This window comes from Aquarana catesbeiana, linkage group LG01 (genome assembly GCF_042186555.1).
Source record: "Aquarana catesbeiana isolate 2022-GZ linkage group LG01, ASM4218655v1, whole genome shotgun sequence".
NCBI lineage: Eukaryota > Metazoa > Chordata > Amphibia > Anura > Ranidae > Aquarana > Aquarana catesbeiana.
Window position 1 is genome coordinate 514128359 of NC_133324.1, and position 19633 is coordinate 514147991.

At 42.0% G+C, this 19633-nt stretch overlaps 1 protein-coding gene across 1 annotated transcript in view; it reads left to right on the forward strand.

The window, feature by feature from the left end:
• The window catches only part of BSG (basigin (Ok blood group)), a 60314-nt gene that overhangs the window by 38708 nt on the left and 1973 nt on the right, over window positions 1–19633 (forward strand). Inside the window, exons 2-8 of the mRNA XM_073594036.1 lie at window positions 1519–1863; window positions 4703–4859; window positions 5946–6034; window positions 7663–7799; window positions 13826–14102; window positions 14387–14411; window positions 18024–18085. Coding sequence (XP_073450137.1) covers window positions 1519–1863; window positions 4703–4859; window positions 5946–6034; window positions 7663–7799; window positions 13826–14102; window positions 14387–14411; window positions 18024–18078 — 1085 coding nt within the window. The 3' untranslated portion in view covers window positions 18079–18085. The remainder of the gene's footprint in view (window positions 1–1518; window positions 1864–4702; window positions 4860–5945; window positions 6035–7662; window positions 7800–13825; window positions 14103–14386; window positions 14412–18023; window positions 18086–19633) is intronic.

Consider the following 19633-nt stretch of genomic DNA (forward strand, 5'->3'; position numbering starts at 1 on the left):
CAGCCCAGATCCTCTTCTCGGGTCCCTGGCGGGAGCTCCTTTTTAAGTGCCTCCACAGAAAGCAGCTTGCTATGGAGGCACCTGAGCCGAGCTGCAGCTCTGTGTAACCATTCAGGCATGGAGCTGTGGCCTGGCCCTGCCCCCTCTCTCCTGATTGGCTCCTGCGGCCTTTAAACTCAGCCAATGGCACCGCTATTGTCTCAGCCAATCGGGAGGTAGAGTCCTGGACTGACGAGGCACTTGTGAATCTCGCTGGATAGAGATGGGGCTTGGGTTAGTATTGGGGGTCTGCGGTTTCTTGTAATGCATGAAGATTAAAAAAAACTGACTTTACAACCACTTTGTAATATTGTGTATCCTTGGTCTTATTGCAATGAGCTCCAGTTTTTACTGCAGTGTACATTACATATATTGTATACTAAATTACATATATGCAATATGCATTGGTTTAAGGAGTTTGGAGACCATGAAATCTGTTCATTTTCAAGCATTGCACAGAGCTCATTCACATTCCATTCTGCCTGGGTGCATGTAGTCCCATTTTATACTTCTCTGATTAACAAGAGAACACTTTCAACAAAAAACACAAGGTTTTCTAGACGACTCGATACCTAAAATATTCTTAAACTCTGTTTATTGCCACTTGAAAATGCATTGACTCACACATTTTTGTGCAATGGAAAATGTTGCTCAACTTCCATTGCAAAGGATGGACCTTCTGTCTGAACTTTTTTCCAAAGGCCACTTCCAGAAACTAAATGTTGGGGATTAATCATTTTCTTAATGTGATGGACTGAAGTCAAATATTTGAGTCTTGTGATGTCTATTTCTTGTTTGGTCTGATTTTAATCTAATCTGTTTAATTATGCCTTGTCCTATTTAGCTGTATGTAGCCTAAATGGCTCAGATGATTGAGAACAGTGTTCATTAACCATCCTGCTTCCATTGCTCATTCTGTTATCTAATACTCTTGTATGATTTAAAAAAAAAAAAAAATTCTAAATAGCAATGTATGTGAAAGCATGCGCGTACAGGTGTAATGGGTGAGCACTAAGTCTTCAAACCCTACGGCTCGGTTCATACGGGGGCGACTTGTCAGGCGACCTAGCCGCCTGACAAGTCGCCTCCCGTTCTGTACAATGGAACCGTTCTAATCGTCGCTCCGACTTAGAGAGGTTCCTGTACTACTTTGGGGGCGACTTGCATAGACTTCTATACAGAAGTCGTCTTGCAAGTCGCCCCGGCAGTCGTGGCGACCTGCAAGTCGTGCCGCCTCTGGTGTGAACCGAGGCTACAGCTTAACTGCAGTGCCAGCTAGATATGAGAGGCACTAGTGGCAGCGTTGTTTAATATGCTTACTGTAAGGTGCTATAAGTTCTAGTTAACAGTTTAGTACTTCATCTAAATTACTATGAGCAGCAAGGTTCCAAAGTATAAATCAGTTGATTCTGTTCACACCTACTCTTCTGTGTTTTTATTTTATTTTTTTTTTGTTAACCTTTTACCTGTGCCCCACAGCTGGGTTCATAAAATCTCCACTCTCGGAGGTCAGACTGACAGGTGAATCAGTGGAGCTACACTGTGAGGCCATTGGGCGCCCCATACCAGAGATTCAGTGGTGGTTTGAGGCAGACTATAACGAGAGTTTCTCTCAGCTGTGGGATGGAGCCCGTGAAGACAGAGTACAGATGAACACAACCTATGTCTTCCATGCTACAAGCACACTCTATCTTTTTGACCTAAGCCAAGAAGACTCGGGAACCTATGAGTGTCGTGCCAGCAATGATCCAGAACGTAACCATTTGACCAAGATCCCTCGCATCAAGTGGATTCGTTCCCAAGCCAATGTTGTTGTCATAGACCGTGAGTGATCAACTAAATGGTGAAGATATCCTGAAGCCCTGCTCCCTCTTTATCCAGAGTGCCTCCTCCCAGCAGTACTAGATTAGAACTTCCCTTGCAAGTGCTTGGCTAAATATTAACTGTTCCTTGGTCCAAGATCCCATTCCTTAATGTTTATTTCCCTTTCTTGTTTAGGGATTTGATGACCTCTCTTGTATTAGAATTGGTTTGCTGTACCCCAGCAGTGAAGCATTTTTCTTCTCCTTTCAAGTTTTCCTTTCCTAATTGATTCTCCTAGGTTCAAGAGAATATTTCTAACTAAAAATGTGCTTTTGTCGGAATGTTAAGCTCAAGGCACAATACTGAAGACTGAGATCATGTTCAACAAAAGCTTCAGCATGGAAATGTACACTTGGGAGTCCATTGTTATACCAGTTGTCATTCTCGGCATATAGTTCCAGAAGTCTGCATATTGTCTGATTTAGTTTCCTTATGTTGGCCATCCTACACTAGTGTTTTCTGTTCAATGAATTGTAATCTGTCATGTTTTTTAATCTTCCCTGTTGGGGCAACTCCTGTTCCTGTCCCATCTCTAGTTCCAGCCTCCTTTATGTTTACCTTTGCTACATTTGTCCCAGTTTTGTCTTCACGTTACGCAACTACATCTCAGGTCTTCTTCTAGTCAGTCTTTGGTTTCCAAGGAGTGTATTTTGATGCTGAGACTTGCTCTGAAGTTGTAATGGGTTCACTAATTCGGGGTTGTACTGCAAGAGTTTAAAATACGTACTTTGTTTTTACTGTTCATGGAAGATGATCAAATTTTTTTTTCTCAACTGTTAATGGAACTGATTTTCTTATGCATCTTGTGATTTAGGAGCAAATTTGAGACAATCAAACAGCTTACAAAATAACTCTTAAAGCAATAGTTTGTGCACAACCTCTGTTTAAAATGGTTCAGCTCTAATCAAAATGTTGATGCAGTGCTTTGGATAAAATAGCAGTTGTAGACCTAATTCGCATTTGTGTGACTTTGGACCTCAAAGTCGCATGACAAGTTGTCACCCATGTTTTCCAGTGATAACCATTCATATATTTGCAACCAAAGTCGTTCATGCACTACTTTGGTCTGACTTTTGTGCAACTTGAGGGCCATAGACTTCAATGTTAACCCTCAAATGTTGCATGAAAGTTGTAGCTGAATGTTTTACATGCAACAGTGGGTCCAACTTTGTATGGGTGCAACTTGTCCCTCTGCAAAGTTGCACTCCATTTTGGAGTCAGAGTGTGACTAGTGCTGTATATCTGGAGTTTGACTAGCCATTGTTTGCACCAATACGATTTGACAGTTTCAGCAATGGAATCATTTAAATCATTGCAACTCAAGTTGCATTAACTTTGAAAGTTTCCTGCACTACTTTTCTACAAATTTTTCTTTGGGACTTGCATTGACCTCCGTTAAATGAAGTCAAACGGCAATGAAATTTGAGTTCCAAATCGCATTGATCTGCGGCTTTGAAATTGCACTGATGTAGCACTATTTCAAAGCGGCACTGGTGTGAACCATGGCTTAGTCTGAGGATTTCTTTAGTCTAACAAGCCCAGAGACATTTTGTGTGTGTGTGTGTGTGTGTGTGTGTGTGTGTGTTTTTTTTGTTTTTTTTTCCTGCCCTAGCCAGATAGTCCATATAGTCAATCTCCAGGAAGGTTGGAAAACCTAAATTCTATGGGCAGCTTGGTGTCATTAAAGCGGGCTATACACTAGTAGATTTGTACGAAAATTGTCATTGATAGCTTGATGTCGTTGAAAAGTTGCCAATAACATTTGATTGTGAATGAAAGGGGCTCATCCATAACAAAAAACACATACAGTACTGTTAAAGTGGTGGTAAACCCTCCCCCATAACTTTTGCCCATCTAATTCATCAAAAGCACTGCTTGTTGCTGTATATAAATGTCATCTTGCTCCGATTCCATGTAACCTGTAGTCTTTGTAGTGACGTCAGCCGCGCTTGCTCATCTCTGCCCGATTTACAGCACGCTTCTCTCATTAAGAAGTGTGCCCTTAGAATGCTGTGCCTTTCATATCTGCTCCTAATGGCACTGTGCCGAGATATCGCAAGACTGTCTCATTCATACACCATGTCCATGCACCAGATTTCAGCCCGAAATATCGTGGAGATTACAATCTCATTCTCTTTTACCCAATGCCCATGCGCGAGATTGCAGCTGAAAGGGCGGAAGTATATTACACTAAGGACTCTGAAGACTGCAGTTAAGATGGCCCTGTCTTATCACAGTAAGAACAAACTTTTAAAAAGCTGGAATAGTAAGAATTATGCAATTGGGGCTGAAATATGATGCAGAATGTATTAGAATACCTTTTGCTACTGGCTTGTTTAAAAAGTAGCATTGTAGGGGGAGGGTTTACTTCCTCTTTAAACTTTAACTTGAGAAATCTTCTGCTTCAAATTTTTCTTGTCCTTGCGTTCAAACTTGTCTATTTGACCCTAATGTTCTTAAACTGCAAACTTTTGCATGAAATTCTACTAGTTATAGCCAGCTTAAGCAGAGGGGCGCGAGTGGTAGACGCCCACTGCTTAGATGGGAATAAGGTATATTTGCTCTTTTTGTCAGTGATTCCTGTCTGTTTATGCAATTGAGAAGATATTGTTGGTGTGCAGAAATGGCATATGTTTAGTGTAACTCTCCCTGTAAAAATTCTAGTTTATTAGCAATTGATTGCCTGGCCCTGCTTATTTGTGCCACCCCAGTAGCTATAATAAAAAATGCATTTTTTTTTTTTTTTTTTTTGCTTATCCTGACTTCTGCTGTGGCTCTTAACTGTCTTTTTTGTTTTTAGATCCACTTATTGAAACCACCCAACCAGATGCAACTGGTGGAGATTTGCTCATCTGCAATTTAACAGACTCTACTCTTGCCATTTCTGGTCACCAGTGGCTTAAAGGAGCCAAAGTGATACAAGATGATACATATTCCTCCCAAATTACAACCTACAAGTAAGTATTCTATTACAACAGCTATGTAAGCTGTATATGCAAAAGAATGCAGAGCGATCTTGCATCAATGATTGGCCAGTTAGCATGAGTATGTAAAGTACATCATTAACTTTACAAATATTCATATACAAATTGCAGACCTGTCATGATGTACAGAAAGCTAAGTGTTTTTTTTTTTAAAGTACAGCCAGTTCATTTGGCTGTACTTCTGTGGATCACAGGAGTGCAGTTCATTCTGCAGTCTTGTTACCTCTTTTGAGCAGACTGCGGGCTAAAGCAGTCGGCTGATGTAACCGAGCCGACGCAGGCTCGGAAAAGATTGCGACCATGTCATTGATCTGCCCATATGGCTAGACTGGCACTCGGCTCAGCCTCTCGGCAAGCCACTGAGGGCCTGAGTCATCCACAGCCCACTGCTCCAGGGAGCTCTGGGGGGGGGGGGGGGGGGGGGCGGCTTCAGAGCAGAGAGCTGGTGACTGACAGTAACCAGCCCTCTGCTCTGGGAGCTGCGGGAACCAAGCAATCTGCGGTGTTTGACTTTTCGGGTTCTCAGTGTTTGGAGCTGAAGGGGGACAGATGCAGCATTGGACCGATGCTACATCCACCTAGGCAAGTAATTTAAAAGTAGTATAGGAATTTTTTTTTTTGAAACTAATACATTGTAACTTGGGGACATGGTGGTTTGGTTATGTTACCACAAGTGTAAACCATGTGTAGTAGAGCCCTTTTGAGAAAAAAAATCATTTTCTTTAATGGGGAGATGCCTATTCGGTGAAATTTGATGTTGGTTTTGTGAGCCGTTTTAGACCAATGTGTTGCCTAGATTGTCTTGGCATGGGAATGTCCTGTGTCAGGGTTGGGGAAAGATTGGGTTTGTCTGTGCAGTCAGCTTCTGCACACATTAACATCAATGTAATGCTGAAGTGGTGACACTGCACATGCTATGAGACCATCCTAATTATCGCTTAAGTTTAGCTACTTCTGTCGACCAAAAAGCATACGCTTTCTTTGGCTTTTGTCGCTTTGAGAATATTATGTAATGCTATTCTGTGGACGTTGGTAATAAACAGTATTTGCTTTTCCTAGTATTACTGCAGTGAATGCAGAAACCTCTGGACAATACACCTGCAAGTTCCTGACCTCTCCTGATGTGTATGCAGTGATTAACGTAACAGGTAAATTACACCAGGAAAGCTCTCGTATTTTAATGGGCAAATATACAACCTAAAATGGGAAGATATTTCCAAAGTTTAAAGCTGTGCTCCAGTAAATATATAGCAACTATAATCTAAAGCATCAGACCATTTAATGAGTACTGAGTCTGCGTCCTCATTCTTTAATCTTCATCTGGATTAATCATTTGCTGCTTTTTTCATGAGTCTTCTCTATTTCTCAGACCAGTCTGCTGATATTGGTATCTTAAAGCAAACCCAAATGGGCCCTAAATATAGTCTAAAGTGGAAATACTACTGTAGTGCAGGGGCTTGTGATATTTTGCTTTTTTTTTTTTTTTTTCTTTCTTTCACTGAAGTTACTTGGATTCCTGCTCCAGGCTGTATAAGGCCTCTACAACTACGCTAAATGACATTAAGCTCTTGACTTCATAGTATTAGGACCTGCATCTGCCATTCAGATTTCAGTTGCCAGAACATTTTACCTTTCTGATAGTGGACACTTGAATGTTGAAAATGGGGTAGGGGGACTGTCAGTTTGGGAATGTATCGGTCCTGCCTGCAGTCAGGTGGTTGCTCAGACCTATCAAAGTATTTAAAGAATATCATGCATATTACACAAGCTGTGCACCCTACAGTCATTTTAGCCCTTGCTTGGGGTGTGGTTGGTCACTTTACACAGGCTAACGTTTTGATTTTACAACTACCACTTTCATTTAGCCTTTGTCGAATATTCTTTATGCTTTTTATTAAACTTCCTGGGCTTTATTTCTTGGTTATGATGGCTGATACTTTACCCATATTGCACTCCGGCATGTATGGATCTATAGGCTGTGCAGTTATACAAAGTTCCAGTTCTTACCCTGAATCTTTCTGGGGCAACAAATGACAGATGCATTGCTTATATTCAACAGTACAGGCATACCCTGCTTTATGTACCCTCACTTTACGGACACATTGGCATCTATAGGAAATCTTGGTCAGCTTGACATGGCGCTGCTCCCGAACCATACTTACATACTTACATACTTGCATACATGCTCCGGTGTGTACTTAAAAGGTGGGGCATGCCAGAAGTAGACTATTTACCTCCTACCACGCTTCTAGTTTAACACACTACTTGATTTAAATGGGTTTTTGGCAAAAGCCGAGTTCAGTTAAAGCAAAACTAAAACCCTTATGCCACTTTCACACTGAGGGGTTTTAGCGCTAAAAATAGCACGTCTAAAGTGCGTCTCCTGTCACTCCCGAGAAAAGCTCGAGACAGCAAAAGTCCTTCACGCAGCATCTTTGGGGAGCAGTAAATACACTGCTCCCAAAACGCCCCTGCCATTGAAATCAATGGCCAGCGCTTCGGCAGTGATGCTTTTAACCCTTTTTCGGCCGCTAGTGGGGGTTAAAAGTGCCCCGCTGACGCGAGCCGCCGCTTTACTAGTCTATTCCACATTTTCACAGCTTGCTGTGAAGAAACCTCTCTGTATTTGGAGATCTTTCCTCTAGATGTAGAGTGCCACTTTGTCCTCTGTGATGGGACAGCAAACGCTTTAAGTTTTTTGGTAGGTTTTTTTTTTTTTTTTTTTTTTTTGTGTGGAGGAAAATGTTCATGTCAGTAAAACACATCTTCCTTTCAGTTGCCCCTCATGTTACGGCTTACAAGGAAAAAGAACATGGCAATGAAGGGGACACTGGAGTGCTGACCTGCAAAAGTAACTCCTTCCCACACGTAGAAGAGTGGATGTGGTCAGTGGTTACAGATGATGGCATTAAGGTATGAATTGGGTGCACCACCAGAGTTGTGTGTGTTTTTTTTTTGTTTGTGTGTTTTTTTTTTGTTTGTGTGTTTTTTTTTTTTGTTTGTGTGTTTTTTTTTGTTTGTGTGTTTTTTTTTGTTTGTGTGTTTTTTTTTGTTTGTGTGTTTTTTTTGTTTGTGTGTGGTTTTTTTTTTTTTTTTTTTTTTTTTTTCTTGTTCTGTTTAAATGTCATTTACTCTGCAACACTTTTTAGAATAGGACAATTTAAATCTTCAGTTAACCTATTTAAGATTGGTTTTCTTTTGGTGGTGGTTAACCGCTTGGCATCCGCGCTATAGCCGAATGACGGCTACAGCGCGGACCTACATTCCCGGGAGGACGTCATATGACGTCCTCCCCTGTGCACGCTCCCTGCGCGCGCCCTACAGGGCGCGCGCCGGGCGCGTTGTGATCACCGAGTCACTGAGACTCGGCTGATCACCGATCTGTGTAAGGGGCCGGTCCCGGCCCCTTACCATGTGATCAGCTGTCAGCCAATGACAGCTGATCACATGATGTAAACAAAAGATCGGTAATCGGTTTTTTTTTTACTCACGCTGACAGCGCGAGTAGAAAAAAAAGCCGATCAGCGGATCGGATGTGAGGGACATCGGTCCCCAAGTGGAAGAGGCACATCTGCCTCATCAGTGCCCAATAAAAGTGCCACCTAATAGTGCCCACAGTGCCACCTAACAGTGCCCACAGTGCCACCTAACAGTGCCCACAGTGCCACCTAACAGTGCCCACAGTGCCACCTAACAGTGCCCACAGGTACCACCTATCAGTGCCCACAGGTACCACCTATCAGTGCCCACAGGTACCACCTATCAGTGCCCACAGGTACCACCTATCAGTGCCCACAGGTACCACCTATCAGTGCCCACCTGTACCACCTATCAGTGCCCACAAGTACCACCTATCAGTGCCCACCTGTACCACCTATCAGTGCCCACCTGTACCACCTATCAGTGCCCACCTGTACCACCTATCAGTGCCCACCTGTACCACCTATCAGTGCCCACCTGTAGTGCCCATCACTGCCACCCATCAGTGCCCATCACTGCCGCCCATCAGTGCCCATCACTGCCGCCCATCAGTGCCCATCACTGCCGCCTATCAGTGCCCATCACTGCCGCCTCATCAGCGTACATCAATGAAGGAGAAAAATTACCCGTTTAAAATTTTTTAAAACAAAATATAAAAAAATAAACTTTTTTTTTAAAAAAAATTCAGGTTTTTACATTTTTTTAATAAAAAGTAAAAACCGCAGAGGTGATCAAATACCACCAAAAGAAAGCTCTATTTGTGGTGAAAAAATGATAAAAATTTCATTTGGGTACAGTGTTGTGTGACCGCGCAATTGTCATTCAAAGTGCGTCAGCGCCGAAAGCTGAAAATTGGTCTGGATAGGAGGGGGGTTTAAGTGCCCGGTAAGCAAGTGGTTAAAGTGGTTCTAAAACTTTTTTTGGTTTGCAAAATAAACTATATACTCATGCATATCCATCTCAATCATAGCACTTGGTCTGGATTCTGGCTGCTCTCCTCTGCAATCTGCATGCATCACTTCTGCTCCTCCTAACATACAGGAGATGTTTGCCTGCCTGTGTGAAAAGGGGGGGGGGGTGCGCCCCACTGTCCATTCCATGTAATGCCCACCTGCCTCCTGGAAATAACATGTGGTCTGGGCAGTAGAGGGCTTTCTTTGTGCTTTTATCACTTGTGGATCTTGTGTAAAAGGTTGTTACCACTATAGATTTGTTTTGGACCTTTTATAAGTTAATGGCTAAAACCAGTTTTGCAACTTTGGCATGTGTTTAAAGCTGCATAAATCTTTGCATCTACATGGTGTATCCAAGCAAATTGTACCAAGGACTGGTTTACATGAGTACAAGGAGTTTTCAATTTGATTTGGGGTGCTGTGCGGTTTTGGACACAAACACGCAAAAATTGCATGAAATGCATGGCATTTCCATTCAAATCCAAGGACCACAAAATTGTACCAAAATCCCACAGGACCCTTCTTCAAACCTGCATCAGTTGTACTGCTTTGATGTGAACAAAATTTATGGACCAAGTCATGACTAAAGACAAGGTAATCTATAGAGCTACTCTTATCACCATTGTTAATCTTTTGTGTAGATGCAAAGATTTATGCAGCTTTAACACATGCCTAAAATATTTTCGTCAATTGTATGTTTTCAGTAATTAAGAAAATAAAACTAAGTCTATTTATGAAATCTATGATGAAAATCTGTTCAATCTTCATCAATGAACTAAACAGAACAAAAATGCAAGGAAGGGATGTTTGCCCACCTGAACTTCCGCTTTCCTCTGAGCTCTGCCTGTCAAAGCCTCAGCCCCCTGACAAGCTGTATTGGCTGAGAGAAGCAGGGTACCTCTTTCTGCCTAGGAGTTCTGGAACAATGCCCTGCAAGTCACATGGTGAGTTCCCCTCCCGGCAAGGTGGCCATGCTTGGCACTGTGTAAAATAACAGCCTCCCCAGACTAGTTTTCTGCCCTGTGCACTCCATCACTCCCATTTTTTGCTTCCCCATTCCCTCTACATGTTAGATTTTTACTCCCAGGAGTATATAATACGTTAAAGAATTCTAGAGAGATGCTTAAAAAAAAAGCATTACTATTTAAAACCCATTTGCTTTTAGTCGCCTAAAATACCGTATGACTAAAACTAAAATAGCATTTCAGTCAAGACTATGACTACAACTGAAAATTTGACAAAATTAACACTGCTCTTGGCTTGTAAAAATTATAAATAAGCTTTTATTTGATTTTCATATTAAAAATCACAAGTATAGGCCATTAACCTTTTATCCTCCACCTCCTAATTTTAAAAAGACAACATTGCCTATTTAATTTCTCAAGTGAAGCTCTATGGTCCCTCAATAGTGTCTTTATGGGTTATTCCATAAATTATTACATTGTAAGTTAGAGGACTTTCCTTGAATTGGGGGCGTGGGCACTTTAGCAATTTTTAGTTTTTATAGAACTCTCATCTGCTTGTAGCAGTTTTTGAATTGATGTGAACAGCCACGATGCGCTTTCTTTTGTCATGTAATTCAGTGTGACTCAAGTTGCATAAGAAAATAGCACTTTTGAGAACCAGACCTAACTGCTTCTGTAACCGTGTGTTTTTATTGCCTGTGTCATATAATGCATTGTATGGCCAAGACTATTCTATATACAGTTTCATTCTGAACACATTAAGGCCCCTTTCACACTGGGGCGGGAGGTGCGTCGGCGGTAAAGCGCAGCTATTAGGCCGCTAGCGGGGCAGTTTTACCCCCTGCTAGTGGCTGCGAAAGGGTTAAAAACCACCGCAAAGCGCCTCTGCAGAGGCGCTTTGCCGGCGCGATAGCCGTGCTGCCCCATTGCTTTCAATGGGCAGGAGCGGTGTATACACCGCTCAGAAGATGCTGATAACAGGACTTTTTTTTCCCATCCTGCTAGCGCACCGCTCTAGTGTGAAAGCCCCCCCGGGACACAGCAGCGGCTGTTTTGGATCAGTTTGCAGGCACTATTTTTAGCGCTATAGCGCCTGCAAACCACCCCAATGTGATAGGGGTCTAAACCCTGTTCAGTAGAGTGGCGTGAAAAGAAAATCCCAACAAATTTGCTGCAGCATTTGATGTGCTTAACTCTCCATGTTCTCTGCTCTTTGGATGTGTTTAAAGTTGCATTCAGAGGTTTGTAGTTGTACGCGTTTTTAGAGCTATATGATGGAGAAATGTACTGTCCAAATTATCAGTGTTTTAAAAGGCTATTACGCAAACCAGAGGATAATGTCAGCCTTGTGTTTTTCATCTGAATGGGTGGTGCGTAAAACTGACCTTTAGCCAAGGTTCACATTGATGTGATTTGACATGCCAAATCGGCCACTATTGTCGGCAATGACACCGTCAATCGGTGCCATGCTGACTTTGCGGCACCACACCGATTCCCAAAAGTAGTTTCTGTACTATTTTTGGTGACTTCGGGTGCGTGTTGTCTGTGTCCAGCCTTTGTTTTTGTGCAGGGATTTTCTCCAGCTGTGCATAATTCAAAATGTATACACACCTTGTACCCCCCCCCCCCCCCCCATGGACTTGACCTTTGTACATGAAAGTTACATCTTGTATGCATTTTTTACTTCTGCATAACTGCTCTGCTTCCTGGCAGAAATCCAACAGGCTGAATAGATATTTTAAGAAGCTGCCTGTCACCCTGCACGTAGCAGCCCAAACAGTGCAGCGAAATGAGCTCATTAAACAATTGGGTACTGTGAGCCTTTCCCATTTTAAGACTATAAAATGGGTCATCGCCACTTACTGTGGCGATGACCCATTTTTACTAAATATTTTTAGCCAGTGTGGTTTTTATAATGTAATTTTATTTGGTTGTCGGGATTAGTTGTTGCTCATTTGTGACAGTCAGTAGTGGTAATCCTTTCCCCCTCCCCCAAAAACCTCCCAATAATTCTACCTGTTTTAGTTGAACCATTTTTTTAGTGTACTGGCAATTTAGCCCATTGTCAGCTATGTTGACCACTTGCTAACCAGGCCTCTTCTGCCACTTTTTGTTTAAATCATTATTTTGTGCAAGAAAATTACTTTCTTCTACTTTCTACTCTTCTGCGCAGAGGGATGAGACGCCTCAACCACTTGCCTACTAGGCACTTAAACACCCTTCCTGTCCAGGCCAATTTCAGCGCTGTTGAACTTTGAATGACAATTGCGCTGTCATGCTATGCTGTACCCAAATGACTTTTTTTTTTTTTTTTTTTTTTTTTCTCTTCACTTTTCCTATTAAGGAAAGTAAACATACCTGGTCATATATAAATAAGATGGGTTCTCTTGAGAGAAGTCTTATGGACCAGGAACCAGAGTGATGTCAGATGTCGTCCAGTCCTCCAAGGGCAGAGAGATGAGTGGCGTCCATCTTAGCCTCACTTGTCTTCATACCCAGCTAACGACCACATTGGTTGATTCCCAGGCTTCACTGATGGGTCAGGTAAGCCTGGGAAATGGTGTGAGGGGGCATCCTTCCCACCACTCAAAGTAATCCTGTGGCAAATACACCCAGGACCACGTTTCAGAAAGGAGAATCTGCCATAGTAAAGAAAAATACTAAGGTTATTGCAGCTAGCAATCATATCACTATCCACTGTCTCTTAATGCTTTCATTGTTTAGTTTTTCTATTGAGTCAGTCTAGGTTTCCTGTCTCCTCAGTGTCTATTGTGCTATGGCCAAAACTTTTTTAATATAAAGTTATTTGACCACTGAGAGTGCTGCATTACACTGTACCTACCTATAGTATGTGGTGCTGTGCTCTGCAGCAGTATAGGAGACTTCCCATCTGCTGCTGTATCAAAACAGAGGCAGATTGAATTTCTCAGCCATTCAGGGGGAGACTTGTATTTTTATCAAGGACTATAACGCTCCTCTGGAGGAGGTGGAAATTGTAAATTGCACCCACCTCTCTGCCTAGGCCAATTAGAGGAAGCATGGTTAAAGTGAACCAGGTTTTGTTCTGCAGCAGTACAGACAACTTCCTGTCTGCTGCCGAACAGTGTTGCGTACTGTATGTAGCTGATGCTGCTACAGTATGATGCTGAATCACTTGGTTTTTAACGTAACAGGAACCCTGGACTTCGGCATTAAGAAGCAATTTTTGGAATCCTGCTTTGTGACTTGTGCATGAGTTACATGGTGAAGTTTGGATATTGAGATGAGGGGGAATGTTGTTCTGTCAGATGTACTGGGGAAATATCTAAAGTGTTTAGCAGGCAATTTCTAAGTTGCATTTGACCTAGAAAGGATAAAACTTAGTGTAAAAGGTTCCTGAATATTTCCTGTTCTGTGTGGGGTGTTCTATAAAAAAAAAAAAAATTGGGATACAACTGTTAAAGTGCAAACAGAAGCTAAATATATGCACGCATGTATTTTTACTTTTATTTACTTACAAAAGATGAGACAAGTAAGTTCAAGTGATTTTTCTGATTTACAGTCCATAGTGAATGGGAGTGATGACCGTTATTACATAAAGTCCACTGGAAATAAGACAGAGCTACGTATTCACCAGCTGGAAATTGAAAGGGATGAACGTCAATACATCTGCAATGGATCGAATATACATGGTATCACTGGGGCCACCATCTCTCTGCATGTGCGCAGCCGTCTTGCTGCCCTCTGGCCATTTCTTGGCATCGTAGCTGAAGTTCTGATCCTAGTAACAATAATCTTTATCTATGAAAAGAGGAGAAAGCCAGATGATGTGCCTGAAGGTAAGACTATTAAAATTCCTAATAATAAAATACTTTTTCTCTGGATAATGTGTGTTCATGGTATGGAAAAGAGTTGTGGGGTATCACTGTAGTGAACTCATTGTCTCTCTTTCTGAGCTTCTGGACATGTGAATTCTTTTGGTAAGATGGAGCTTGAGCCTTTTTCCTGCTTTGCTTGGTTAGAACATCTGCTGTGTTCTATTGAACATGTTAGCAAGGTGCCTACTGCTATGCCGTCTTTCCAAGTCTTTAATCATAATTTTTTTTTTTTTTTCTCTTCATAGATGAAGATGGTGGATCTGCGCCTCTGTAAGTACTAAGATTGCACTTACTGGGTTAAATGCTTGTAGCGTGTTTAGGACATCCTTGATTCTTTTCTTGGTTCCCCAGTTAGAGCTCCTGGCACACCCCAACCCCCCCCCCCCCCGCTGAGTGCCCCATAGTAAGCGGATTGCTCCCAAATGTGCCCATTTATACGGTGTGGATTGGACCCATCCCCTCCACTCCCTCCTCAATGGCTGTGATTGACAGTGATATGAAAGCATGGCTCCCGTTGGTGTGTCTGAACCTATGAGGGAGAGGGCAGCGATGCTGCTCTCATGCTCAGCACCGGATTGAGATGGAGCTCAGGTAAGCATAAGGTGGTGGCTGGGGGGGAGCTGCACTTAAGGTAAAAACCTTCTGCATTTTTAGAACCACTTTAAAGGGGTTTTAAACCCTTTTGTTTTTTCACCTTAATGCATCCTATGCATTAAAATGAAGAAAAAACCTGGCAGTGAGGACGCACTGTCCCTCTGCCCGGGAGTTCTCAGCACTTGATTGGATAGATTGATGGCTGCGCAGCCATTGGCTCACGCTGCTGTCAATCAAATCCAATGATGGTACGGGCCTGAGAGCGCTTCTCCTCCGGGGTTATCTGATGTAGGGAGGAGCCGCGAGAGCCATAGATTGACTCCAGAAGTCTGTGTTTGGGGCCACTCTGTGCAAAACAAACTGCACAGTGGAGGTAAGTATTTGGTTTTTTAAAAAAAAAATTAAACAATTAAACTTTACAATCACTTTAAGCTCCCAGTGTTAAACTTTAAAGTATCCTACCAAGAGAAAAGATGGTAAAACTAATAACCCCTTTATACTACTGCATGCTACCTTTTTAAAGGTTGTGTACACTTTCCGATTGTTTTAACTAGGTTCTCAAACTGCAGAGGTCATGCATCAACCTGTGCAGTGTCTAGTATGCACCATTTTTAAACAAACCTCTCTGACGCAGGAATGTTAAGACTTAAGCAGGCCATAGATGAAGTCAATTTCGTGCTGGGGAGAGGGAGAGCTATTGTGTTGTCCCCGCCGGGAACACAATTGCTAGCAGCTGTAGCTGATATCGTGTGCTAGAAATCCAACGTGGTGGTTGTACCAAAGTATATCAGTGTATCGACAATCCAGTCAGCCTGCCCTTAGTTTGAATCTCAGCTGGTCCCTGCTGAACCGTGCAAGATTTGCACTCTGTGACCGGCTTTACTATAGGCTGTGCACAAAGGAACAAATGACACAACATGATCAATGTACATCTTGTACAGGTGAAAAACACAAGTTGCAGGTAGGAAGGTTTAGAATAGAAACTAAGGCAATGTGGCTTTGTGTAAACCCCCCCCCCTCCCCCCAAAGTCACCAGGAGTGTAAATCTGACAAGCTGACTGTTTCCACGCACCCTTGTTACATCTGCTTCCATGCAGCTGTAGCCATGATCCCAGTAGCAAAATTTGCAGCCAGCAATAGGCTTTCTAGAAGTGATCCAAGTAGCTCTACAGCCACTTGATCACTTCCACAGGGTGATACCCCCACCCTCATGAATGAAACCAAAAGTGACAAGTATTTTGTCACTTCTGGTTGGTTTGCAAGCAGTTTTTATTGTAGTAGTTTTGTAAAGTATCTGATAACAGATCTGTTTAATCACTCAGTAAAGAGTACCTGTCACTGCTATCAGGTTTTTTTGGACATAAGGGATAAACATCCCTTGTGATGTCCAAAAAATTGCTCCAAAAAAACTGTTTAAAATTAAAACAATTGGTACCCTATTCAACCAATTAAATTATTTGGCGGCCAGGTGAGACATCAGGGATCTTTAAACAGAATAGAGGGTGAATCCCAACAGGCACAGGTGGCAATAAAAGGGGAAGCATTCTAATCCATCTCCACTCTAAAGAATCATTAAAGGCAACTTTTTTTAGTATTAGATTTTGAATTTTTCTCTTGAATCTTGAGTAGCCCTTCAAGAGATGTGCAAATCCCAGTTTTCCCTTTTGCTAAATAACCACCATACTGACATATATATTTTATTTTTAGAATGCCTGATCTTATTGGTACCCATATATGGTGGTTTCTTTCCGACTTCTAGCCATGTAACAGACTCCCAACAGCCTTGAAGTTTAACTACTTCAGTCCAGGAATGATTTGCCCTTTAACCGCTTGCCGACCGGCTCGCGCTGATATACGTCGGCAGAAGGGCACGTACAAGGCAGATTAATGTACCTGTACGTTGCACTTTAAGGTACGTTGTCCTCCCTAGGAGACACTTAACCCCTTCACTGCCAGTCACATTTATACAGTAATCCATGCATTTTTAATCGCACTGATCGCTGTATAAATGCAAATAGTCCCAAAATCGCGCCAAGTGTCTGATCTGTCCGCCATAATGTTGCAATCACGACAAATCGATTGCCGCCTTTACTAGTTAAAAAAATAAAATAAAAATGCCATAAACCTTCCCCTATTTTGTAGACGCTATAACTTTTTCGCAAACCAGTCAAACTTATTGCGATTTTATATAATTTTTTTTAACCAAAAATATGTAGAATACCGGCCTAAACTAAGGAAGAAATTTTTTTTTATACTTTTTTTGGGGGGATATTTATTATAGGAAAAAAATGTGTGTTTTTTTTTTTTTTTTCAAAATTGTCGCTATTTTTTTGTTTATAGCGCAAAAAATGAAAACCACAGAGGTGATCAAATACAACCACAAGAAAGCTCTATTTGTGGTGGGTAATGATCAGGCCATGTTTTGCGATATAGCACTACGTCGCTTTAACTGACGAAATTGATTTTTTTTTTTTTTTTCCTCCACAAATAGAGCTTTCTTTTGGGGTATTTGATCACCTCTAAGGTTTTTTATTTTTTTGCTCTATAACCGACAATTTTAAACGCAATATTTTGTACTTTTTGCTACAATGTCAAATGTAAAAAGTTTGTAATGTCATTGGCAGGAAAGGGGTTAACACTAGGGGGTGATCAAGGGGATAACTGTTCCCTAGGTGTGTTCTAACTGTGGGGAGGATGGGACTGACTAGGGAGACTGATCAGTGTTCCTAGTTTAGTAGGAGCACACAATCTGTCTCCTCTCCCCTGAGAGAACTGGGATTTTTGTGTTCACACACACAGATCCCCCGTTCTCGCTCTGTTGCAAGCGCCCGGCGGTCATCGGGCATGCGCATCAGCTCCCAGGACATGCTGCGGGCACGCGCCTGCTAAAGCGTCTTAAAGAGCCGACTTACAGCTACAACAGCTTGTGCAGGGTAGCCAATCTGCTGCAGTATAACTGTGGCATCTGTTCGGGAAGGGTTTAAGGCACAGTAGGAATAACTTGTGAAGGAATGTGTATTTAGTGTTCATTGTAAGGCTTGTCATACAATAAATCTGCGGATAGTGCAGAAAAACAGAATTTTATTCTTTCTATAAAGACAGATATTCAGAGTTTTGAAAGTTAATCTGCCATTGGTGAGCTTTGAATTTTTTAGTTTTTTTGTTATCCTTGAGTTGATTTAAAGGTGATGTTGCTTGTTTAGGTTAAAATAATACTTGCTTATAGTTGGCAAATAACATCCAACCCTCCATCGTAAATTTTATTTTTTTTTCCTGTTCTTTTTGTAGGAAAAGTAATGCTGGTGCAAATCATGACACTGTGCGACAGAGGAACTCTAGCTGAGATGCAGGTAAAGGCTAACTTGCCCATTAAGTTCCTGTATATCTGTTCTTGCCCACACGTTGGAGAAATGACTGTTCAAACATTTCAGTACAAAGTAAAATTTCAAAAATGCATGGCTTTTTTTTTTTTTTTTTTTTTTTTTTTTTTTTTTTATTCTGCTCAAATTCATTTTTTATTTTTTACATTGACCTTTTTCAAGAATTCTAAGCCTGGGGTGTTTGTTGGAAAGTAGGAACAGTTGGCGAATTATGCACTGGCAGTACTTTGAGCACTCTACATTGATGGTCTTGAGCAGGTTATACATGCTGAATTTTGTTTAGTGTTTAGCTATCCCTACTTGACAGAAGTAAATGGTTTGTTTGCCTTCTGACCAAGTTGTTGGAAAATTTCTCTACCAGTGGCTGCAGAAATCAGTGTCTTGACAGCTGCCCCTGTCAGAATACAGTAGGGGAATGCCTCCATCCACCTTGTGTTAGTGACTGGTTTTGATGTTCTACTGAATTTTTGCTTTAGTATTGGCTTCAGTGTGTTTGTTTTTTGTTTTTTGTTTTTAATTTTGCTTGGAGCTCAGCATGTGTAAAAATTGAGTGTTTGCCAGAAAAGTGGACTGATCAAAGTCAGATGGCAAGCATTTTTGTCAGATTTCGATAATGGAGCAATTGGAACGGGACATGCACATGGGTGGTATTACCTGTGGCTTTGCAAGCAGCACCACTTGAGTGTAGTAAATCACTTTAATCAAAAAGTAGGCAACTTGCATTCTTGAGCTTGTATACTGCATATCAACACTTAGTGTGGCTGCAGAAATAACAGTCCTGCTGTGCGTGGCATTTGTCCAGTGGAAAGACGCTTCAGGCACATTGGTGGGTTCCAGTGCTCCTTGGCACGATCCCCATGTGGACACGCCACTGATGGCTTGAGATGTAAGTGACGGGGGTGTAGATAGTGCGCTTTCAGGGCATGCGTGCTCCTTCATCAGGCCATGTGGTGGCCATATTGCTGTTGGTATTTATGGACCTATAAATACCAACAGTAAGGCTGCCAACAGGGCCTGATGAAGTAGCACGCATGCTCCAAATTTGCGCCAGCTAATCCTTTCTGCTGCTGCGTCGCTCGAGTGGTCAGTGGAGTGTCCACACAAGGTTCTTGCAAACCAAGAAGCACCAGAACCCACCAGCGTGGCTGAAGCTGCTTTCCACTGGACAGATGCCTTGCACATTGGGGACTGTTCCGTCTGCCCGGACTGAGTGTTGAAATGCCATATACAAGCTCTCCTGAATGTGAGTTGCCCACTTTTTGGTTAGTGATTTTTGATCTACTATACTCAGATGGCGCTGCTGGTCTTTGTTTTTATTCATCTCAGACTTGCTTCTTTCTCGTCCAGCTGGCAGCCACCCACCTATTATATCTGGACTTTCATTCGGACCTAATTTTGGACTCTTGCATTGTTTTTGCTACTGGCCTCCCTCTCATAGGTGCCACATTCTCTAATTCTGTGGCTTTGCAGCATGGCTTTATAAGAAAAAAATATTCCCTTGTGATTCTCTTTGGAACG